We start from the raw sequence: 25056 nt of genomic DNA on the forward strand, positions 1-25056 counted from the left end.
CCTCGACTGCTGGTAGATTACGTTTATTATTTTGAAGAAAGTTGGTAACAACAGTACTTAGATGGTGTGTCTGACTTTTGCCATGTTGCTCATTACAGCTCCCTAATATACATTCGAAGGATGGCACTGACCTAGAATAAGACAATTCTGAAAAATGATCGAGTTCAGGAATTTCAAAGGGATTATCTCAGTTTAACTATTTTATCACCTTTTGACTAAATTAAATGTTGCAATCTGCATAGACAGGTAAAAGTAATGAAAATGAAAATGTGCGAGTTCGGTGTCATTAGTACGCCTTTGTCGAGCTAACTTACGAAACGATTTAGCATAGTTCTAGTTATATTTTTCGTTCTTTATGGCACAAGAAGTGGAAGAATAAACGATTTGCAAAAACAATTTTATAATTTATTGGAACTTTATTTTGAAACATTTTGCAAGGCAGTCTTAAATTTGATAATCTTGCTGGTATCAGCTTTTGGCTTCGTTCGCTTTTGTCTCAGTTATCAGTGTAGATATTTGTCATTGCGTTTTTTGTATCAGATTAGTTTTTCTCTTGATATTTTTTTCGGCTATTTAGGTTGTTGTCCTTACCTTTTTTTACTTAAACACTAATAACTAATTTTAATGATTTACCAATTTATATAGCTGATCAATAGCGCTTTACAATCATAGCTATTAAACACGAAAGGCTTTAAAAGGAGAGGTCCCTTAGGTGCCTGGTAGACGAACAAAAAGAGCTAATGAAATGTTTACTTCCTCCAGCATGGTGGCAATGATGTAACGTGCGAACCACCTACTTCCATTTCAAATTCACCGCCACAAATAAAGACAGTTTCCATTGGAGAAAGGAAATACAAATCTCAAAAATTCTTGTATTGTGATGAAAACATAAAACAATTTTGAGGAACGCGCCCGCTGTTCACTGCTTTAGATTAGCTATAGCTCAAGCTTACTTGACTCTTAGAGTTCTACATCACACGACGGTTGATTGACAACTGGTCCAGAGGTACCTAAGGTACCTAACCTTCGTGTTTAAGCTACTTAGATTTCACTACCCATTTTTTCTGTATGACACATTTAACGAATTTCCACCTATTATTAACTATAAACTCGGATGCTATCTGTGCTTTCAGAAACGCCACGCAAATCTGCGCGATATTGGAAAACAGATTAAGAATTGTTAAAATTCCAGATGCCTCAAACTTCGTTGGGACAGTATCGAAAAGACTTCGTCAGAGAAAAAAAAAGATTTTGGGTTAAAAATACCTCAAAAAGTATGTTTCTTTCTTCCAGCAATACGTCTCATTTTCAGTCATATAACTTTTGGCGTAAAAATTTAATCATGGAATTTTACTCATACATGCCATACGTGACATTTGTGAACACTTTGATAACAACTCGTTCTTGCGTGACAAGTTACAAGGAATTGTTGGCCTAAAACTTACTGAAATGAGACAAAACTAAAATAAAAGGCGATGGGTCATTTAAAAAATAAATCTGGTACTTCATAATGCTTTAATCACGAACCCCTTTTCTAGTCGAATCTGATTCTAGGCGATTTAACTTTGATATGTCTGATCAACGCGAATCAAATGAACACACCCTGTTACATGTGATGATGTCACAGAACAGATTTCAGTTAGCATGATTTTGACGAGTTTTTGACAAGACTGTCGCAGTTCAAAAACTTATCGCTGTATCTCAAACCTAACTTCGGTAATTGATTTCATACAGTAACTACATTTTAAATATAAACCAATGTTTAAATCTTACTAAACTGACTAACTGACCAACTAATCATAAACTAACTAAATAGTTGATAACAAAGAAGAAAACACAAAAGCAGAAACAAAAATGCAATGTAATCTCACGAGTTCACCATTATAGCAGTCAGACGAATACCGCATGAAAGCATTGCTCTGTATGCTCACTCACACTGAGGGTTTAATTCAATCGATTGAAGAGTTAGGAAACTTTTACGGCATAAGTAACACTGCCATAAGTAAGTGTTGCCGGGTGGCAACATATGCCGGAATACACCCCTCTTCCCCCCAGCCTTCCCCCGCCCCCCCTTAGGTTCTCGAAGCCTCATTCCAGGAGATACGCTTTAATACTATAAGGTAAGGATCGGTGTTGGCAGTACTTGGTCAATTAATATATAGCCTGTAACAATTTTCACTACCTGCAGTGGAACTCATATCTTTTCTGTGGAAAAACAAGTAGGCCTAGCTACTCTGGGAGTATTCTGGTACTTAATGCCATCGGAGGTTGTGATCACGGCCATAGGTATGACACAGTAGAGAAGTACGATCCTGGCAAGGATGAGTAGGTGCCGGTGGCGCCAATGACTACTCCATGGAGTGGATGTGGAGCAAGAGTCCTTGACGGCTTTATTTATGTGGTTGTTGGAAGATACGATGGCACTTCGTATCTTAGTTCAGTTGAATGGTAAGTTTGTTTAAGGTGGAATGATTAATTGATTGTTTGAAATATGTAGAAGAACTTCTGATTGCGAGCACGTATGATTTGAATACAACGGACAAACAAGGATTGAACAAGTTTTATTAATCTTACGTGTAAAATGTTTTTATTTTGTAATACTTAGTGTTGTAAATCGACCATATTTCGTTCCCCATACTGTTCCTCATAACGCTTTCAAATTCTCAACGGTTCCGCTCGTAACTTAACATCGCGTCACACTTATGACGCTTTCAGGAAGTCATCTTTTGTTATTTCTCAAGACATGAGCTTGGGGCGCCTGTAGTCTTTACCACCAGTGTTTTCGACTAAAAGTGGGTATGTTTCTACATGGCAAGTCTCTTAGCAGGACTGCCAAACGATAACCGAAACGAAAAAGCTAATTAAAGATGTTGGGAAACAGTTGATTTTGGACAATGATACTTTTAAATGGATATTTAGACTATAACTCTACGCGGGTTGTCGGCTTCCCATTTACTTTCGATTTTGGAAAATCAATTGCCATCACAACTTATACTAACAGTAAAATTGATGCTGATAACAGCTGATACTATTTGTGCTGCTATTAATGATAATATAAGCTGAAATAAATACATATGAAGCTTTGTTTAGAGAAGAAATAATTATCCTCAAGTACACTCTATGTTAAAAAAAAAGAATATATGTCTGTTAAAAGAAAGAACACCAATTTTGTTTAAAGATTTCAAATAAACTGCGAAAAACCATTCACTGTTCTTGTGGTTTGGTTCACTTTGTTTTGCTTTGTTTTTTTTTTTATATGTTTGAACCACAATCGGAAAAATTCATCTTTACTCCCGGCTACCAAAAATCTTTACACTACTTGAGCATCAGAACAAAATTGTGAAAGAGAAGAAAAAAAAATGCAAAAGAAAATAAGATAATAAACACTAATGGTGAAACTAGTCAGAAAAATATCATTGAATGGACAGGAATAGAAACGACTCCTGAAAGTGATATTTATTCCCGTAATCAATGTTTCCGTTTCAAGTGATCGAATCATTTGGTACCAATAAAATAACTTTTTGGTTATGTAATTGTTTCTGATCGTCCTTATGGAATGAAAGGAGAATCGCATGCGTCCTGTCGCGTCCTCAAAGTTTCTTTTTCCATCTGCAGTCACTTTTGTGTTTCTTCCAATGCTCTTTCTGGCATGTTTTATCACAATAGGACACTTTTTCACATCCAAGACACTTTTTAAAAGGCCCGCCCTTTGAATGGCAAAAGGCACACTCTTGATCCCTGTGGGAAGCTGAGCCCTGAAATGGGTCGAATAGGTTCGCACAAGGGTCAGGGGAGACAGATCTAACTCCTGATGAAGAGGATTGATCATCCAAATGTCCAGGTTCCTCAGAACTAAGGGTACTGTGTAGAGGAGTTTTCATACCATGGTTATTTTTCTTAACTGCTTCTAGAACGGCAAAGTAAAAAATTAAAATGTTTTGCAACTACCTCATTTTCCTTGATAAAACTAAAAGGAATAGATGTATTGAGGAGATAGGGAATTATCAATTAAAAACAAAATGCTACTCGATCGACTTCTAACTAATTCGCCCTGAGTTCTCTTTCATATTGAAATCAGTTTTACCGGCATTCTCGCACTTAGGGATTGCCTCCTTGACGTCAGTTTTCCTTTATTAAACCTCTAAATACGTTGGAGCCGATTACAAAACTTGAAATAATAGGTGCACGCTATACAGTAGCAGAATTGCTCAGCAAAAAAAATATGAGTGGCAAGAATTGGACCCTCGTCTTTGCGCGAAGATTTCTGGGATCGCCACGGGGTAAACACTGCAAGTTGCTAGGAGGAAATATATGGCGAAAGGTTGTTCCACGTCCCAAGAAAGGCTTTTGAATATAGATCATGGTTTTTTCGCTGCCTTTTTATGAAAATGGATTAGGTAATGTTGATAAAATGTTAAATAACTAACAAAAGTATTTTAAATTTTTATTTACGTGTATTAATTCTTGTTCTAGTTGTTTTCTTGGCCACAGCAGCTACCTCGAAGCGGCAGGAGATTAAAATGGTTTGTTTGAGCGTAATATTATCGCGATACATTAAAGTCATAAAACAGCTACATTGTTTATTTGAGTGGCAAGAATTGGACCCTCGTCTTTGCGCGAAGATTTCTGGGATCGCCATGGGGTAAACACTGCAAGTTGCTAGGAGGAAATATATGGCGAAAGGTTGTTCCACGTCCCGAGAACACCTTCGAGACGTGGAAAGGAATGACAAGGACACACCGAAACCAGTCGCTAGACACTTTAATTTACCCAATCATTCTAAGCAACACATGGCAATCTGCGGTCTTTCCTTGCACTTAGGTGGCACGGAAAGCCGTAAAAATCTTGAACAAAAGCTCATCTTTCAAACCGGCAGTCTAAATCCCACAGGGATCAACGAACGCTTTTCATTCCACTAATTTATTCATGTTTTTCTCGTTGCCATGCTCCCACCAATAACGTTGCTCCATTTTGTGCCTTTAAAAGCACACACAACCCACAATTCCTCTATTCGCTCCGACGAAGGGCTAACGCTCGAAACGTCAGCTTTTGTAATCATTACGGTGGCTAATTTACCATTTCAACTTTGTTGATATATCCATATTATTTCGTTACTCCCACCGACGCAGCCCCAAACAGTTTCTTTCGAAACTATCAGCCTTTATTCACATTGTTTATTTGTTGTGTTCGATGGGAATAAATCAGCGTTGATAATCGGTCCAAACCTGAACCTTTTCTTCTACGAAAATTTAAATTTCCCCTCACATCGACCTCTCTCCTTCGAGGTATTTATTTTCAGACGCCGCGATTTGTAATTTTTCAGAGACCGTAATCAAAACGGTTAACAAGTATTAATACAGGCTAACACACATGAATACAAATGAAAAGACTTAATTGAGTTATTTACCAGCGATTCATGGCTAATTTTGTGATACTTCGAGACCATTGCATGATGACGATTTCACCGTAGACCTTACGAAAAGAGAGCAGTTTATTGGTATTTTTTTATAACATGTTTCGTGTTTGTTCAAACAAAACTTTACACTTCCCTCGTATCAGCAATAATCCATTTCTGATAAAACAGCGGCTAAAGAGCTTTGATCTCTCTCTAAAATCGTTTTTGGACGTCGAAACGACCTTTTGCCATATATTTCCTTCTAGAAACTTGCAATGTTTGCAATGTATGCCCCTTGGCGATCCCAGAAATCTTTGCTCAAACACAAGGATCTGATTATTGGCCACTCATTCATTGCCCCGAATCCCAAGTAATTTGCGAAAAGAATTTGTGGAACGAATGTCCATGATGTTTACTTTCTTGTTTCATTGGAGGATGAATAAACTCAACGTATTACAAAAGGAATCAGGCAAAGTCTCCCATTTGTAAATCAACTTACTACGGAGAAAACGCAAGGTCCTTTCTTGTGGGAACAACGGGGTAATATACGAATTCTTCCATACAACAGAATAACGATCTTGAGGAACGCGGGCTGCATGTGTGTACAGCATTTTACGGAACAAGACCTTCTCCTGTTGAAAAAAATAGGCATGATTTACTCCATTTCAGTTGCTATAAACTGTTTCAATTAAACACATATTGACGGGTATTCGGCCAGACCTTTAATCTTAATTTTGCTTTTAATAAACTGAGTCATACACGCATTTTGATTTGTTCATATTTACGATTTATTGGTGCACGAACGCACAGGTGACGTCAGCCTTCGGATTCGGGAGATAACTTAGACTTCGGTTTTGATAATTCACGACATCATACTCGACCTCATCTAATAATTGCTTTATTATACATTATCTTACGTCATACCTACAGACAATAGATTTTATATGTGTAGAAGTGGCGTTATACCAACGGAGAATGGATTTTATATATGTATAAGTGATGTCATACCTACAGACAGTAGTTTTATGCGCTCTTGTCTTTACAAGTGCAGCTCAGGAATATGTATAATAAAACAATTACTGGATTTGGTTTTCGCATGATAGTGATAATTAGCAGGGCCTCAGTTTGTGTTATCCGCTTCAGCCTTCGGCTTTGGCAGATAACACAAACTGGCCTTAATAATTATCGCTGTCATGCTCAACCTCATCCAATAATTGTTAATTATTACATTGCTCGCAGTACCCGTGGGCAAGACGAAGCGAATCCTGTGTTCTGATTGGCTACCAGAGCGGGCAAGATGGGCCCATCTTGCCGGCTCGGGATTGCACGCATTGATCCCGCGCATGAAAAAATAGAACTAGACATAAGTTCGTAATTCTTGGAAAATTTCGGCGATGGAAACGCAAAAAGCGGAAGAAGATAATCAAAACAAAGAAAACAGAAACGACTCTCGTGAGTTTGTTGTGATGCAAACACAGTTGGCTCCTCCTGGCGTATTTTTCATTGAGTTCTTTGAGCTTTTTTTTTCGTAATAGCCGGTCATGATTTGCCGGCAGATATCACTTCTTTATCATTCGGAGACAACAACGAAAAAGTTCGAGCGTATTGTGTTGTCTCAAGTATTCAGATAGACAAACAAACTGGCAGTCAAACACCGGAAATGGGAATATTGACACAACCCTATAGATGGAATACGCAATATTTTGCGGAAAGAAATCTATCAAGAATGTGCATTGAATGAGCAAATTAGTGGTGCTGAGTACATCGCTGTGCGTGAAAACTTTATCATGTCAGATTCACTTGGATTCCCTTTTTAGCCGCGGGTACGCGAAGAGTGGAACGACTTTTGTCAGGAGTCAGAATATGGAAATTTTTCATTCACTCAGATGTAAACAAATAGATATGTCAACGGCAGATTAATTGTTATCAATTTTCCGAAATAATACCAGAACACCTCTATGAGGGGTCCTAAGGTTCCCTGTGAAACGTGATCAGCTGTTTTTAATTATCTTAAATTGGAATCATTAAAAGCTAAGAGCAGTAAAATGTGAACGATATGCTAGTCGCGATACGTGAAACAAAGAAATTTTTGTGTTATCGTGATAACTGACGCGAAAATGCAGTTTTTCCATGAAAAAGTACTCGACCTACAATGTCTACAAAGGGTCTACAAAGCGACGCAAAGCTCTCCGGGCGTTCTGAAGATTTTTTAATCTTGTGTAAAAAACGATATGGGCACGAGATTAGGAGGCCCCTTGGGACCTTAAGGGGCACAGTTGTAGAAAAGGGGAAGTCCTAAGACCAGAATATGCAAAACAAAATTTGGATGGGCCATCGGGAATGACGAAGAATAAACACTCCTCCGCGTACACAACAAAGAGCGGGATCGTGAAACGTTAGTTGGTTTCTTTCCTCCAACTGCTTATGATTCCTCAACTTCTTGAGGAAGACCGTCGAAAGTTCAAAGCAGGTACCCTCCCACCCAACATGTATGCCACCTCTTTGAAACCAACGGAGAAGGTTAGGTCAAACATAAAAGCTCTGCATAATCCTGCTAACAATAGGAAAAGTCTTTAAAAACAAAGAGGCAAGATGAAACTAGAGCGGCAAACATCAGTACATGCAGAAGGTAACGACGCCGTGGAAAGTGATAGCCGTACTACTAAATGCGACCAAATGCGGCACCGACTCTGATGGTGAACTTCTACCTGCGAGAGACCATGATGACGAGACGACATTTCTCAACGACCCACAGCAGAAGAATTGTTAAAGTTACATCAAAACTCTGTTAGGGAGAGTCAATGTGAATACATTATATCTATATTCAGTTTTATGATCTTCTACTTACAAGAAGGCACTATCGCGTGAAGACAAATATTGGAATTGACCGTTTGCATGTAATATGGAAGAAATGCACGATCTTAAGGTTTTCAAAAATGCAAGATCTTTTCATCACTGTTATGTTATTCACCGTTAAGCGTAAAATAAGAATATTGATTGCTGTCATTCGTTATCTGTTATATTCAGTAGTCGTGAATCGTGGGAGGAACCACCCTTACGGCACCTATATTGAGTTTATGAAGTAACGCCGCAATATTGAAATATAATTCGACTTTTTTCAAGGGAGCGAGTTTCGAATAATACTCGTCGCAATCAGAACATGTGTGACCGGGTCATAGTTCTTTGAAAGAATACAGGTGTGACTATGAATGTAGAGGCTGAGTGCGAAGAGTCTAACTCCTCGATCGAGACGTTTGCTCGTCGATCCTTCAAGCTCACAGGTGGTTTATGAATAGTGAGTCCTTTTCGAGTGAATTTCACGTGCGAAACTTGGAGTGAAATTTTGATCTAACTTATGAGGGAGCCTATGAGCGCTCATGTAAGCAAAAGTATGAATTAAGCGTAAGCTTAAACAAAGCTTTTAGAAACATCAGAAGCACAACTGATCAGTCCATAATATCCAGGCAAAACGCTCTTGTGGCATAGCAGAACGAAACGCCGTCAGAAGACTTACTTGATGGTAACAGAAATTATTCTGGAAGATTACGGGAACGAAGAAGGAAGTCAAAGTCACTCGTATAAGCAAAGGCGTCCGCGGCGTGATGAAGAACCATCGAGATTACCATGGAAGAAAATTATGAACCGGTCAGTACAAAATTCAGACCGCAGACTGCCGACCGGGTACAGAATGCAGACCGCAGATTGGTATAAAATTCAGGCTGAGAATTTGTTGTTTCGTCTGATACGCGATAACAAGTCATTTTTCAACTTACCAAGTGTCACTTTATCGCTTCTCCGCGATTATCTTTCACGATCATCTGGACTGTTGTGAAATATTTGTCTCAATATTCCTTGCCCGTCTCCTCCTATATTTTGTTTTTAAAAAGCGGCCACTATAGTTGTATTATTATGTATTAGACGAAAAACAGTGTGAATTTTTTATCCAATCTGCATTCTGTTCCTGATCCACATTTTGTAACCGATCTGCAGTCTGCATTTTGTACTGACCGAAAGCCAGAGTGTGGATCCTGACCATTCTCCCAGCATCACCCTTGCAGTTCAAAGTGATCCCAATTAGCTTTAACTTTATTCGAGAGTTAACCATTTTTGTAAAAAGGGATCTATCATTTTAAAACCAATTTAAACGTAATGTATCCACGACTTATTCACTGTTTCCTTTGATTCTTTCCTTCAAGTAATAGGTGAAGATCCCAGAAATTCCCAGTCATCTAAGAATGGCTTGGTCATCGCATGGAGTGAAAGAGATAGTAGCAGACAAAAGCCATACATTAATTTCACGGATATCGTTTCATAAAATCATTTCTTACCTCTTGATGTGCAACAAGTCGTTTGACTCTGTCGCCTAAAATACGGTTAAAGTATTCTGCTAAAATTGTCACATCTTTTGGATTCTTGCGAAGCAACTTAGCAAACCGCTGACAATCGCAGAAAATAACTCTAGCCACTGGTAAATTCTTCCACTTGTACACTTTTTCTACCTTGATGACGAAGCCCTTCTTCTTCAGCATGTCTTCAGGTGAGTCATATGGTTCTTCGATGATTCCTCGCTCGTCAACATAATGTATCCTAGGAATCTTCAGCGTTTAACAATGAAACATACCATCACTAAAATGACTTCACGCATGATAGAAACAATCGGTTCCCAGTATAATTTCTATGCCTATCATGAATTAGCCCCTTATAAGTAAAAATACATCCAAATGAGATCCCATTTCTTTCGTTTTGTCACATTGTATCTTTTCGCACTGTTAAACTTAAGTGATGTGGTAAAGATCTTATTACAAATTTAACTGAAACCTTCGCTACTCTTAGATATCTATGAAAAACTTACTAAAAATTCTCATGTTTTCCTGGAATTCTCTGGCCACAGGACAACGTATCCAAGAGAAGTCTCGAGATGGATTTTACACGCTTTAATAAACACAACTGAGATTACAAGGTCTTCGCAGGTTTGCGAGTGAAGGTTAACTGAACTGACTATGCTTCGGTTTGACGAATTTATAGGGAGTATATTTCCGGACACACTTACATACTTCTGTGGTCAAAGCTAAGATTACACGATTGCGTAATGTGAGTCCCAGTCCCTGACAATGTATGCTTACGTTTGGTTGAAAGATATGTTTCCTATTAGCTTACCTCAGGTTCCGTTACGTGCTTATCTATAATGTCTGAAATAGACTCTCTAAGGTCAAAAAATGGCGGACCCGGCATACGCTGTGACTTCAGTTTCACATCATGCATGGTGCGAAACATTCTACCGAGCATTCTGAAACAGTAAAACAACAAGAAACAATTTTATTAAAGCCGTGTTATAGCGCATAGAATAGGCCTTGTAAGTTTTAATCAACAGCTTCCTTGGAGTGTATCAGCGAAAAATGAATTTTGGTGTGATTTTGCTGCTGATACACTCCGAGGAAGCTGTTGATTACTTCTTACTGGATTTCTCGAATTGGGATACCTTTTGACCTGTTATCCGCTGTATTCTTTGTTTGAATGTAGACCTCTGTTACCTCTATACTGTCTGAGATCACTGGAGTGCTTGCTCTCCAGTATGGCGTTGCTATGCGGTATCTTAGCACGTGATCTCTAGCTGCAAAAGGCCTATTACGAATGCTGAGTTCTTGCAGAAATTACCAAGGAACATCATCCACGGCGAATTTTGATCAATATCTCTTTCTTTCAGAAACAATAGAATGTGATACCTCAATTTTATACCTGCTACGTAACGTTGCTTTTCGTTTAACTATCAATATTCCCAGTGGCAAATCTTGGGAAAGAGCCCGGGGACCAGGGTTAGGGTCAGGGCTAGGGTGAGGCAACTGAAGTTGCTTCTGATTTAATGAACATAAATAGTGACTGTTATAGTAGGATAATTTGAAGAAGTTGCCAAGAAAATTTTCGAACGATTAAAACATCCTTTAAAGTAGAAGGGTATTTTATAACTTGGGAAAATCTTGTTTTCGTAGGATAGTTTCCCGCGATGGCCGAAAGAAACACAAAACTTTGTATATTTAATTTGGTACAGACCGAATTTCGGCCAACCTTAACTATCCTCCATTAATTATATTCATCAAAGGGTGTCCATCGATTTTCCATGTTCTCAGAAATAAGCTATTAAATACTCAATATTGCATCTCTTTGGCTCGATTCTTAGTCTCAGTCCCTTTTTCACTTAATTTTCTGGTCACTGCGTAAACTAATAAAGTATATTTCGCCGAAACATTTGTATTAAAAACAGATAGAAAGTGCGATCTATTGATTAATGATCCTACACATTGATTTTTCCCTTTAACCTATCCCGAATCACTAATTGTACCTTGGTTATATCTTAGTATTGTTTTCTTATAAAAAGTCCCTCACTGATCTCATTTTATACATACCTTATATCGGTAAGTCTACTATCCCACTCTGGCATTGCATGAAAAGGCAGTGGAGCTAAGTTTTGTATTACAAGTTCTCCCACTGTTCCATCGTTTAGTTTGGAAATGTTGCAGAATATTTTCCCAACTTTGCGTGAGATTTGGAACTCGGATGAGCCAATGTCGACAAAGCATGAAAAATACATGCTAAGTGGGTCACTGTGAGGATGAGAGAATGGGTGAGTAAATGAATTGCCTTTGCTTCTGTTCCACAGACTGAAAATGTAGTCAATAGGTCTCTTCCAAAATAGCAATTTAGTTGTGCTTTGCCTTATAATAGCCTATGTCTATTTTTGCCATGAAAATATTGGCAAAGGCCACCGCCGTTGTGGTATTCTTTTCCGTTCGATGTGAGAGAAAAAGTATCGAGTTCCCGGATAACAACAATAAAAGTGGCGCGCAAAGCACACCAGTCGAGCGTGGCCCTTTAACAATTGAGCATACATTGTGATTCATTTTTCCAGACGAAGAGACCATCTAGGACTTTTTTCTTCCAAAGAACAAGCTAAATAGAGGCATCGGCATCTCCTTGTTAATCATTCAAAAGCTTCTATACTTAAAACTTAAGCACTCTTCAAAGTTCTCAGAAAAGATTTTTCGAGGCTCATAATACGTTTTACTCATCACGTAGTTGTGCCTAATGATCGCTACTAAATTTTTGCACATCCCAAAAGTGCTACCCACCCTGTGGCCCCCCTGAAGTCTATTTGGACTTCCGTTGGAGACTTATCTGGCTGGCTGATCTCTATCGCTTCCGCTTTACAGATAGCGGAGTCCAGTATCTCAAGTTCCCCGGAGTAAGAACCAGCTTCCTCCTCCATTTTTATTACCTATAAAATACGCAATTAGAATAAGGAAAAAAATAATGGCGGTTCGATGAAACGCAATCACAAGCTCTGAGGTCTTTGCAAAGCCTCATTTGAATGCATATTGAGACATTTCGACCACATGCTACCAGGTTTGAGGCTTTATTAAGGGTTATCGTGATACGGGATATTTGGGTAAAAAAGTAGTGGGATACAAGATACGGGATATTGAACTGGAATGATAGGGATAAAAACCATGAGAGTTGACAAGATACGGGATATTAAGGCCAAAAATCAATAGGATACGGAATGCTCAGATTGTTCCCCCTCTTCTATCGGGGCTTCACTTTTCATCAATCGTTAACGCGATCAGCTTAGGGCGTCACCATATGAATTGCATACTTCAGCTTTTACCCTACTTGTTCTTCACCACGATGACCAAGCTTGGCTTTTTCTTTTTTCGAAAATGATGAGATGTGTGTCAGCATTCAACATAATCTAAGTGACGACGCAGAACGTTTTATTGTAACTAAAAGTAAAATATGGAGAGTATGCATGCAAACAGTCTGTAAATATACCAAGCACCTTTGACGACTTATGGCTAGAGGGGTATTTCTCCGAATTCTTGAAACGCCCAGTTCTCCAAGTTCTGACTTAGTTTTTAGACCAACATTACCATCGCCTTACTTGATTTAGGTTCTGGTGTCCGAAATCCATACACGTTTGTTACAGACCTAGCTTCTGGAAGATGTTCTTGATTGGAGAACTCATTGCACATTGTTGTAGCGCAATTAGACTTCCCATCAGAGCTAAACTCGGTAAAAAATATACTATAACGCACGTTTACCTTTAGAACTTGGCATTTTTCGTCGGATTCCACCACGGTGAAAGTCTGACTTGCAAACAAACCAAATGTTTCGACAGGATCAACTCGTTTAACACTCTTCACAGTCTCGTCCCCAAGACGCACCGGTTTATGATCGATGACAGGTTCTCTGGATGATATCCGTACCGTGGAAGAACAGTTAAGCTCATTCCAGTCTTCCTCGCTTAGATGGAAAGTCGCCACGTGCGTTTTATCTTCATAGCGTAAGCTGTTGTGAATTGCTGAAGGATTCGGCTGTGAGGCAAGGTCAATAGCGAGAATCCACTTACACAGAAAGACAAGATAAGTAAACAAATAAATGACCATAAAAACGTAAATAGATAAATGTAAAAGCTACATAAATAATCTGTGAATAATCTAATTGTAAATCATCGTGAGCTTTGCTTTATCATGCGCCAGACGAAAATTATGATCAGATACTACAAGCTTAACACAGTGATTTTGTTTTCTCACTTGTAAGGGATCATCCTCAGGACTGCTGTGTTCCCTTTCAATGTAAATCACAGGCTTTGGTGTACCCTTAAATGAAGGTTGGACTGTTATCTTGGTGGTTACTTTTATTTCAACGATGGGCTCTGAAATTGCAAAATGATAAAATGATTTATATATTTAAACTCTATTTTAGAATAAGTCTAGTTCCTAAGATATACCTTAGGACTTTCTTTATTACAATTTCTTTAAAGGAGAAGTATATTCTCCAGAAACCCCATCATTTGCATCTCCGCCAATTCTTGTGCTAAAAAATACGACTGTGGAGGCAGCAGTTTTGCAAACAACTTAGTAACCTAGCCACACTCGCAAGCACTTCATCAACAGCCCCTGCTCTCCATCTGGATCTGGCAACAATAACAGCTAAATAATGATTTGAGTTCATATTGCCTTGTTTTATTATCTCCAAAGAGTTAGAATAGATCCCATAGTTTTATCTGCAAGCGCATAGATACGCAAGGAAGCTGTTGCTGTTTGTAAAGGCTGATAGTTTCTAAAGAAACTGTTTGGGGTTGCGTCGGTGGGGGTAACGAAATAATTTGGATATATCAACAAAGTTGAAATGGTAAGTTGGCCGATTACAAAAGCTGGCGTTTCGAGCGTTAGCCCTTCGTCGGAGCGAGTAGAGGAATTGTGGGTTGTGTGTGTGCTTTTAAAGGCAGAAAATGGAGCTACGTTATTGGTGGGAACATGGCAACGCGAAAAACACGAATAAATTAGTGGAATGAAAAGCATTCGTTGATCCCTGTGGGATTTAGACGCCGGTTTAAAAGATGAGCTTTTGTTCAAGAGTTTTACGACTTTCCGTGCTACCTAAGTGTAAGGAAAGACCGCAGATTGCCATATGTTGCTTAGAATGATTAGGTAAATTAAAATGTCTAGCGACTGGTTTCGATGTGTCCTTGTCATTCCTTTCCACGTCTCGAAGGTGTTCTCGGAATCGGTCACCTAGTCTTCTGCCTGATTCGCCGATGTATATCTTTTTGCAATAGTTGCAAGTTATGCAATAGATTACATTGGCAGAGGTGCACGTGAAGTAATCTTGGTGGCTTAATTTTGTTCTTGAACCTTCACTAATTCCTTACTTGGTTTTCTCCCCAACGACGCCTTTAACAAATTCCAGGATAGTCCGTGCCTCTCCTTAAAATCAGCTGGTAGCTTATTTTCAAGAGCGTGAAAAATCTTGGTGGCTAAAACATAAATTGCGCGTCAATATTTCATGTTCATGAAACCAAGATCTTTTATCCATGCACAGGAAGGATCATTCCAGTAACTTTTTTCCCTCCTGAATTCACCAAATCAAAATCAAAATTGCACAGATTTACTCTTTCCATCAATTGTAATCAAGATAAATGAAGATAAAATGAGAGGGCACCTCGCATTTTATCGTTATCAGTGTAATACACTGGAAACAACCCGTAAATTAAGGAAGATCCAGGGTTGTTACCAAGCCCTTCAGCAACACCGAATATCAAAAACTTACTCAGTGTCGATAAATTATTATAACAACTATAGAAGAATTATTATGGAATAATCATAGTTCTCTAAAACTACGCAAACTTTTCCTGCGCTTAGTGTTTTATTTTACAGTATGAGCTTGGTCATTTCTTATGCCAACCGATCTGTATTTTCATTCCTCGAACGGCAAGAGTACGCATACGCTAAAGGCGAACAGCTTATTTAGAATTAATATGACCTCCTCCCTTGAAGAGTGGTTGTGCCTGATGTATAATTCGAAGCAAGGTCAGAGGTGATGGTAAAGTGAGGTCAATGGAGGTCTCGTTCGACAGATTGAAGCAACGCTCTGTGAGATCCAGTAACGCTTGGACAACATCGGTGGCTTTATCTGTAAATGTAAAAAAAAACACTGGTAAAATTGCAAAAGAAAAAGTGAAATTGATCTGCCACAATAACATGCCTAAGTAGAAAGGTTGGAATTTGACTCGGCCCTTTTAGCGAAGCGACACATAAGATCTCCTTTCATCCAGGGTAGGATTCCAATCCAATGAAAAATAATCCCCCTTCCTTTCTTTCCCTTCTTTAACGGCTACATTGTTTTTTTTCTTTTAACCTCAAAATAAAACAGGACTACTTCTTCAGTATAATAAGAATTATGTGAAAATTTTTTGTCTCTAGTGAGGACACTATAAACCGACCTATTGTCAGTAAAGTCCTTTTTGTGTCCGCCTTGACCCAGCAAAGAGTCTCTTCTGTAGAGTCCAAATCATCTGGAAGTTTTCTATACCGAAAAAAAAAACAAACGAACAAACAAACAAATTAAAAGAAAAGAGCAAGAATCACAAACAAACATAAATGTCACGTGGTATGACCTAAGCATCAGCCAAGGAAATAAATCCCAGCGGCATGGCAGTTGACTACAGAGCCACAAGCGGATTGGCTCACGTACTAATTTTTAAGATCCAGCTTTAAGAAATTTGCTTTTTGTGGCTTAAGGAAAGACTCAGAAAGCCTCTATCCCGTGAACTTTCTGAGAATTGTGATTAAAAAAAATTGCCCAATTATTTACTGGCTTGGGTATTATAAACAACAAATTGAGGAAAACTACATCGGTGGAGTTTAACGTTTTATCAGAAGAAGAAGAAAGGGTTTGGGTATGGGACGCTCTTCTTCCCCCCCCCCCCACCCTCCCCCTCTCCTTTCCCACCGTAGACAAGAATTCATATGACTATCTGTCTTTTAAAAATGTTTCAAAAGATGGCGTCAACGCTGCAGTAGTCATACAAGCCAATACTGACTTGATATATACACGACTGCACAACTAGTCGGGCAGAATGCATCTGAATGTTATGTGTATTTCAATTGCTTAGCGTACTTGCTTCCCAATTCGAGATCAACAGCCAGCTTCAAGCCAAGAACCGTCGGGAGAAGTTGCGACGGAACACCAACAGAGTTTTCGTAGTACTCCTTTATAGTGTCACATTTACCGTGCCATAACATGCTTGATGTGAACAGCAAAGACTCATTTGGTCTGAATATAATTGTAAAAACGATACTGTTATGGATAGTGGCTAAAAATAAAGTTTCAAAAATTTCCATACTCATACTTTACACAACAAAACGTCTAATAAGTTATTTATTATCCAACGCGCCAAACTGTTGTTTCAGCGGGCGAATTTCGCGGATATTTATTGACGGGGAGTGCGTGACAGAAGTTTGCGAAGCGGAACGGAATTGGCGCGTTGTTGTGTTGCTGTTTCTATTTTCTTCATTAAATGAAGAAATTTTCTGGTCGTCAAGCTTTTATTCTTCGTTCGATTCATCAAATGAACCTAGATCTATATTTGCCAGCCATTCTGACTCTTTGTCGTCGGAAATATGATTCAAATTGTCCACCACTCAAGAAGCTAGAGTCGCTCTCGGCTATCGCCTCGAGCGACTCTTACGCTTCTTTCGTGCTTAGCAACCTCCCGCGTGCATCCATAACTCAATAGTGTACGCTGTGGTGTTTACCATTTGTTGATTAGTTGCTGTTGTCGGAGCGACTGATTGTTTGGAAAGGTATAGCAAGAGAGAAAACAGTTGTCGGAGGTCTGTTAATTTCAAGAAACTTTGGAGAAAACGGTGAGTTTGTAGAGGGCTTAGGTGTAAGTTATTAATGATAACTACTGCATTGCTTGTTGGATTCGCTCCTATGTAAGAGTATTACACGTAGCTTAATAAGGTAGTGAAGGTAAGTTTTTTTTCTCCTTTCGTTTGAAGTTGTACTGTAACAATTACGATAGAAATTTTTATAATTCCATCGCTTATACTACAGGCTGAGAAATTTCTGAGATGTGATTGGCCCAGGCTGGTATTAAATCAGCCAAATTTGAAATACATACATGTAGAAATAACAGTTTTCGTCGTGATGGTAACCGTAATTATCGAAACAATGGCTGAAAGTCTCACTGGCTTTGACGCGAATGAGCTGTTAGAACTAAGGGAGAATGAACAACGTGGAAACACGAAGAAAGGCACGAAGAAATTGCTTAAAGTCTTTAACAACTTGGGCTGAAAAAAGAAGCTTTCAGTCCGGATATTGTGTGATATAAAGTTGAGGATTTTGATGTAAATTTTTTCGCCGAGGCGTGAAAGAAGAACAGTTTGCAGGTAACGTCAGCGTCTCTGGGACGTCATTTAATGGAACAGGCAGCAGAAGTTTCATTTTTCAAGAAGAGAGAGAGTTTGCAAACTCTCGAGGAAAAGCTCGAAATTAAAGATTATAAACTCAGTTAAGACAACAATGGCGTCGAGTACATCATTGTCGAAGAAAACCCTTTTCATTTTATTTGTAGTAAAAACAAAAAAATAGCACGGTTTATTCGTGATGCCAAGTTGATGAATTTTGAATTATAACTCGCGGTGTTAATACCACTTGAAACCATGCTATTTCATACACTAATAAATCAGCATTCTCTATTATAAACCAATAAACATATACGCTGTTCTGAGCTAATTTTGGAATAGGGGGCTTTTTTTTTCTACCCTTAGGAGTTCGCAACTTTTACTGATCATTCTTGTTTCTCCCACCGAGGAAACTTATAATTCCAATGTTGTTTACTCCGGCTAAAACTGGCTTTGGAAAGAGGACACATGATTTTGGTCTACTATCTTTTCGCAAAGGAAATTTCGCTTTTTCGTTTTGTTTTTGGTTGTTTGTTTGTTTTTTTAATCACCATTGTGTCGTTAAAATAACATGAATTAATAGAAGTGATCCTTCTCAAGAACCCTCACAAGGCCGACTATGATCATGGCGACGACAATGATGGTAATGACGACTTGAAAAATTACTTACACTTTCAACCTCGGGGCACAGCAGACGAGAACATTTAGCAAACCAGCGTGATCACTGAGATTACTTGTATCGATAACGTCAAACAACATTTCTGGCAGGAAGCCGCTTGTGCACAAAGCAAGTGCATCGCCTGTCCACAGAGTCACCTACAAAATGACATTGATAAATATACATTATACGGTCATAGCTATCGGTAATAGAGAGTGTTCTCTTAGTAAATTGTACTGAAGAGTTGCCAATATTTGGTCTGCAGCCAAGGATCTATTCAGATATCTTGATGGATCTTGAAACCATAAAAGTAAACCTAGATCAGGCACCGACCATTAGTCTGAGGCCTCTGGATGACCTTTTTATATAACTGAACAGCTACCCTCGAACTAAAGAGATCTACAGAATTATTGGCGCCATGCCACTATGCAGTGCGATAGGCTTGCTCGCACTTGCGACACAGATGCAAATGTATGATCAGCCATCACAGATACAAGTGCAATTTTCGACTCAAAGAATGGAACATTTTCATTTTTGATGCCTTTTGTCGTTTGCGTTTGTCGCGTACGTATTGGGAAAATAAAGAGTAAATGGGGAGGTAGCACAATGTGAGAAAAAAACTTGGAAACATCAACAAAAACAACAACACTAACATTAAATTGTGCAGAAAACGAGAGTCAGCTAATTAGATAAATCTTAAGCTCGGGCGATAACTGTAAAAGGATTGAGAAATAAGTCGTATTCAATTCTTTATTTGTTTATCTATCCAATCGCAGCCTTCCATTCTCCAAGATTATTTAGTTTTGAACCTACTAATTTTGAAGAAACACGATTCACCTTCAGAGTTGCTTGGTCATTCTTACTTTGCTCCTGAAATCTTTTCACCCAAACTGCCAGCTTTTCCTTACAGACATCTGCACATGATTTACCTTGCTCGAGGTCTCTCCTTGAAGAAAACAAAAAATAGATTTCTTAAAGTTGTGTACGTGACTAAGCGGATAAATGCGTATTATATGGGCAACCAAATTTCTAGAAATGCAGACAAAGATGTTCGCTAACCTAATGCAAAGTAGGCATATGATATAACATGTACAACTTAAGAAGCATACACATATTCGAGACAATACTGTTTAAACCTCATATTTATTTCGGATTGAATGGCAATATTTTTTTTTATCACGATGAAAACAGTCTTTTGGAAACCTTACATAGTCAATATGACATTTTCGTATTTTTATACTACCCTTCATATTAAATTAAGACATAGAGAATATTGCACGGGCGCGCATAGATATGAAATTTCTCTTCAAGTGTTCAACTCGAGTTAAACACTCGAAGAGAAATTACATATTATCTGCTCGCGCCCACCTATTATTCTCGACTTATCATATTAACACAATATAAGCCTTCGCAGACAAAAAAGGTCGAATTTATTGACGAATGAAAAAGAATAGAAATAAGGAAATTTTAAACGCCACTGTCTGTTGGTAATACAAAATTTTTCTGTGTTTTAGCCGCCACAATCTGAGAAAATTGCCACAAACGACCTTGGACAGAGAATGGCGAAGGCCTTTCAGCTATCGTCATGACCAAATGACGTGAAAGGCGAGTAACGTGGAAGCATCTGATTGGCTATATCAAACACACATGCAAATTTATCGTAAGTTTTCAGGTGTGTTGTTACGGCTTTTCTCAGGCTAGAAATCCTTGAATAACACCACAGTTTATATGATAAAATAAAGTTCACAATTTTAAAGTTTAATTAAGTCATCAAGTTTCCAACTTGGTAACTTTCATTTATTTCTGATTGCAGGGTGAAATAAAATATATTATTATATACATACCGAGATTTACGCGCCAAAAAGCATCGAGATAAAAATAGTCCCTTCGCGCTAGAGGAGCCAGCTGACTGGTCATACGATTTTTTTTCATCAGTAAAAAACGACGTATCGACGCTCTGATTGGCTATATCATTATTTTCACTAGTGAACAAAACCGTGTCGCTCGCTCGCTGCTCCTCTTGACTGACAAATAGCACATTTCTAAGAGTTTAGGCGCATTTATCTTTAGAAAGATGACTTCAAATCAGACTAACCGTTTTCAGAGCCTAGATTCACCTGTAGAAGAGTTCATAGACGGACAGGAAAACAAAAAAAACACCAAGAAAAAGACCAAACACGATGTCGCTCTGTTCCACGAATTTCTTGTTTTGAAAGGCGAAACGAGACAAATAGACGAATTGACTCCTCAAGAGCTGAAAAAGTTCTCTTTTGAACTTCCATAGAACTATTTCGACATATTTTCAGGATGTCTTAATTTATTCTACCTAGTTCTGCCTTTTAAGGGCGTTTTCGTTTGATCATTTAGATGTAAAGAAGTATTTTTACAAGGAAGCCATTTCAGTGCAACTCCCGAACGGCGGCTTGACCGCGCGTTGCTTTCCTTGAAAGAAAATAAAGATATGTTTATCTCTGAGTTCTGTTCGCTTATGAATCTCGGTATGTATATAATAAATAAGTTATTTCACGGTTAGTTCGCTTGTACGATTTTTATTCACTCGTTGTGAATAAGATGCTCGAAGAGCATCTATGCAAAAGAAATCGCGCATCGCTCGCCACTGCTGAGGACATCATGATGGCCGGCTGTTGAGACAAGAAAATTTTTTTCCACCTCTATTACGTGGGCCTTCCGAAGACGCTTGAAAAATTTTATTTCTTGTAAAACGGTGATCAGTGAAAGTCAGAGTTCTATCGAAACGGTGAAGTGATGTACAGAAATATCACAATTTGTGCCACGCACCTTGGCCATGATGCAAGGGAATCTGAGAGAAGCCGTCGCGGTCTAGGTTTCGTAACAGTACCAACGCAAATGCAGTCTTTGCCTGGAAAAGAGGTAAACAACTGTATCTTCGATAATGTTTTGCCAGATTTGTTTTTTGTTACGTCTCGACGGTCCCAGATACTTCTTTGCCGCTTCTGAGTTACTAGTATTTTTACGAAAGATGACAAATTTCTTTCAGAATGAGCTACCCGCTTCGATTGACTCAGCCGCTGTCAGATATGTTTGCGAAGACAATGTCCATGACCAGGAAAATTGGTACAGTTTTTTTTTCGCTCGTCTAACCGATCTTTCTTTTTCTAGAACCCATTTCCTATTTCCTTGAGAAGAGGAAAAACATGCGCACGCGATTGCGCGTACTAATTCGCTTTCCTTTGTTCACATAATTTGACGTGCCAGTGTTCAATTTTGTCACAAATAAACCTACGGCTGCCGGTGCTCGATCTTATTTGATCTTTAATAAAGGCGTTCAAAGGTGAAACAACAATAACAACTGGACGAAATGACAAGGAAGGTACAGGTCGTTGACTGTTTAACTTCTCGAAGAAGAGTGACGAAAGAAGATGAAAAGTCAAAGATTTACCCTTTCTCGTCGGTGAAACGGCTACAACATCTCTACCCGATTATATCGCTTCTAAACACAGGACTTGTTTGGGTTTTAAATTAAGGTTATAATACCAACTACGAGATATACCAACGTGAAGGCTGCTATAAAACATTGCGACCTGAACAACGATAGCGTCGATTTGAAAATGACAAAGGAAATGAGGCAAAAATCGAGCAAACAAACGACTCGTGCCTAAGGAATTTTTTTGCTCTATAAACACGTGACCAGCCTAAACCAGGGTCTCTCCTCGCTCGCTCTAGGAAGGGGGGGGGGGGGGGAAGGGAAGATGAGAGACCCTGGGAACGAGGTTGGATTTAGAAGTGTTTTACGATTCCCAATTTACATTACCAACTTGGTAGAGCGCTGCACTAGTATCGCAGAGGTCAGTGGTTCGAATCCCGTACAGGCCTGAATTTTTTTCAGGTCTGATTTTCACTATTGCTTAAATAGTGCTTTACTGCGAAGGATCGTGCACATATACGTTTCATAACCGCATTATATATATATGTATTTCATATATACTTGTTGTTTGGTTTATCATCTACGGGTTTATGTCGAATTAATTTGATGGCCTGCTCCCAGTTGGCTTGTTAGCTCAATTGGTAGAGCGCTGCACTAGTATCGCAGAGGTCAGTAGTTCGAATCCCGTACAGGCCTGAATTTTTTTCAGGTCTGATTTTCACTATTGCTTAAATAGTGCTTTACTGCGAAGGATCGTGCACATATACATTACCAACTTTGTTGATAAAACGAATTGCCTTGTAAAACCCCCACCGACGCAGCACCATACATGTGGTTTTTTTCTAGAAACTTACTGTCTCTAGATCTATTCATGAATTGTATATAGTATATTTACAAATGTATATCAAAGATATTCATTTGGTATCCAATTTTACTAGCCGTTCAATTCCATAACCCTATGTTTCGTTTCAACGTTAAAAATGTGTGTGGTTGCCAAATTTATGACAAAAAATCGAGGCCACGTAAAGAAGAAACCGACCCGCGAATGTTTTTGCCGAAAAGGTACGACAAAGATCTCATCCACCTGTCGTTTGAGCGGGTTCCTGCAGCACCAAACTTTCTCGATTTCGATATATAGTTTAAAAATATGCAAATTTCCAAGTTTGTCACTTGGTGAAATGAAATCGTCAAAAACTACGCATGTAAACATATCCAATTGACGCTCAAAACAAAGAACTAAAAAGCCATGTAATAATTTAGTTTTATCGAATGAGTTCATAATGTAAATTAGCCAGCGTAAAGAGCTTATAAAGCTGCCGTTCGAGCATTAGTCCTTATGAGAGATATATATTCACTCTAGCGAAGGGGTAAAACCAATATATCATATAACACTCCCTACCGGCGAGGCGCCACGCTTCCTTCTAACAATAAATTAACATTTGCTCTGTAAAGTAAAATAAGTTGAAGTTGTGTTGTTATTATTTCATTTACCATTCGATCTATTCATTTCTGTATATGTCGTTGAGTAATGATGGGAAAGTTGCGAGAAAACACTTTGTAAGTAGGCTGCCGCGATTGTTCCAAGCGGGAGATTAAAAGCGAGAGTTCCAGTTGGCTCTATCATGAAAAGGAAAAAAGTGAGTTATTTACCTTTCCAGGGGTGGATAACCCTTAAACGCACAGGAACTGTAATGCTGTCTCCACTTGCGAACAAATGGACGAATCAATGTTGGATTTGTTTTCTCCGACTCATCACTCGTGGAGCCTTCTCTATACCAGTGTTCTATCTCCGTGTAGAGCGGATTTGTCGCAGCATGTTTCACAAACTTTTCTAATTCCTCTTGATAAATCTCCATGTTTATGTGGTCTAGTACAGATTGGCGGTGCGAATCCTCACAGAATCCTACATTTCTTGTTTTGTCCTCCATCAGGTTGTTTCTTTCCTCTTTTACACTTTTCACCTCGAGATCGAGATCCATCCAGTCTTTCCATATATCCCGACATTCTTGGAGAACGTCGCCATCTTGAAACTTTAAGATGATTTCGTCGGTGTCAAAATTCCTCTCTAACAGTTCACTGAGTACTTTTCGTAGTCGATCAAAGTGAGCCGACGACAGCGCTAGGTTATACCAAATATTCCACAAGAACTCTACATCAGCAGGGACATCAGAATTTATCACACTAGCGACTTCTAAGAGCACAACATCGCGAGCTATCACTGACGGATCATAATCATTCAAATGGAAACTTAAACTCTTGGGATGTTCATGAGGATTTCTCAAAGACAGGTCAGATAAACTGCATAGGAAATTTCTAACATCACCACACGCTAAAAGCAACACGTCTACATGTTGTTCTGCCGAAGTGCCCAAGAGCTCTGTGATATCTCGAGCTGGTGTGTTTCCCATTGCGTACGTGTCCAAACCCTCTGGGTAAAGAGTTATTCCCTTCGGATTATGAAAACTTTGGTTAGGAACACCTTGCCTGTCGTATCTTGTCATGTTGATAGTTAGCAGAGTAAGGAATATTGCAGAGATGTCTCTTACTGCACTAAAACTCGTTTAACTCATTTTAAGTCTCAGAATCACGGAAACTGGACTAATTCTGAAAATCTAACCCCAGATAGGCCTGGGGATAGATTCTCAGATTAGCTTTTTGACACGCAGTCACATCCTTGTTATCATACCCAGACCACTGCGGACAGGATCCGCAGGATTTGTCTTCTTTCTTCCGATCATTTTTGGGTGAATTTCAAACTGATTCTTGCCATGCAGGAACATTTTTATTTTAATTTTGTTTAATTTAACATAATTTATAAAGCGCTAACTCCACTAATTGACCAAAGCGCTTT

General features: G+C 38.8%; 1 protein-coding gene and 1 pseudogene across 5 annotated transcripts; one reads left to right on the top strand and one right to left on the bottom strand.

The window, feature by feature from the left end:
- Window positions 1–25056, top strand: part of LOC148720290 (uncharacterized) — a 167579-nt pseudogene that overhangs the window by 141791 nt on the left and 732 nt on the right.
- Window positions 2546–24832, bottom strand: LOC111340580 (uncharacterized). 5 transcript variants are annotated; one of them, XM_088739440.1, is made up of 15 exons: window positions 23856–24832; window positions 19637–19745; window positions 18812–18957; window positions 16850–17005; window positions 16173–16255; window positions 15713–15862; window positions 15102–15206; window positions 13981–14102; window positions 13489–13791; window positions 12520–12665; window positions 11797–11994; window positions 10553–10682; window positions 9724–9990; window positions 5895–6027; window positions 2546–3904 (listed from the first exon to the last, which is right to left on the bottom strand). In XM_088739440.1, the coding sequence occupies exons 1-15, from the start codon at window positions 24704–24706 to the stop codon at window positions 3591–3593; spliced, it is 3213 nt and encodes a 1070-aa protein (XP_088595566.1). In that variant the 5' UTR covers window positions 24707–24832; the 3' UTR covers window positions 2546–3590. The 5 variants fall into 5 exon arrangements, with proteins under 5 accessions (XP_088595566.1, XP_022803178.2, XP_088595565.1 ...); XM_022947443.2 differs by having other exon boundaries at window positions 2546–3907; window positions 9895–9990; window positions 23856–24831; XM_088739439.1 differs by having other exon boundaries at window positions 2546–3907; window positions 23856–24830.

The sequence above is a fragment of the Stylophora pistillata genome, chromosome 11 (genome assembly GCF_964205215.1).
Source record: "Stylophora pistillata chromosome 11, jaStyPist1.2, whole genome shotgun sequence".
NCBI lineage: Eukaryota > Metazoa > Cnidaria > Anthozoa > Scleractinia > Pocilloporidae > Stylophora > Stylophora pistillata.

Excerpts from the sequence above, each read along its gene's own strand:
- LOC111340580 (XM_088739439.1), bottom strand. The coding sequence starts at position 24,706 with ATGACAAGATACGACAGGCAAGGTGTTCCTAACCAAAGTTTTCATAAT. Across the intron at positions 10,683-11,796 it reads AGTAGACTTACCGATATAAG|AATGCTCGGTAGAATGTTTC; the intron begins GTATGTATAAAA and ends TTACTGTTTCAG. Across the intron at positions 6,028-9,723 it reads GACTTGTTGCACATCAAGAG|GAGAAGGTCTTGTTCCGTAA; the intron begins GTAAGAAATGAT and ends TTTTTTCAACAG.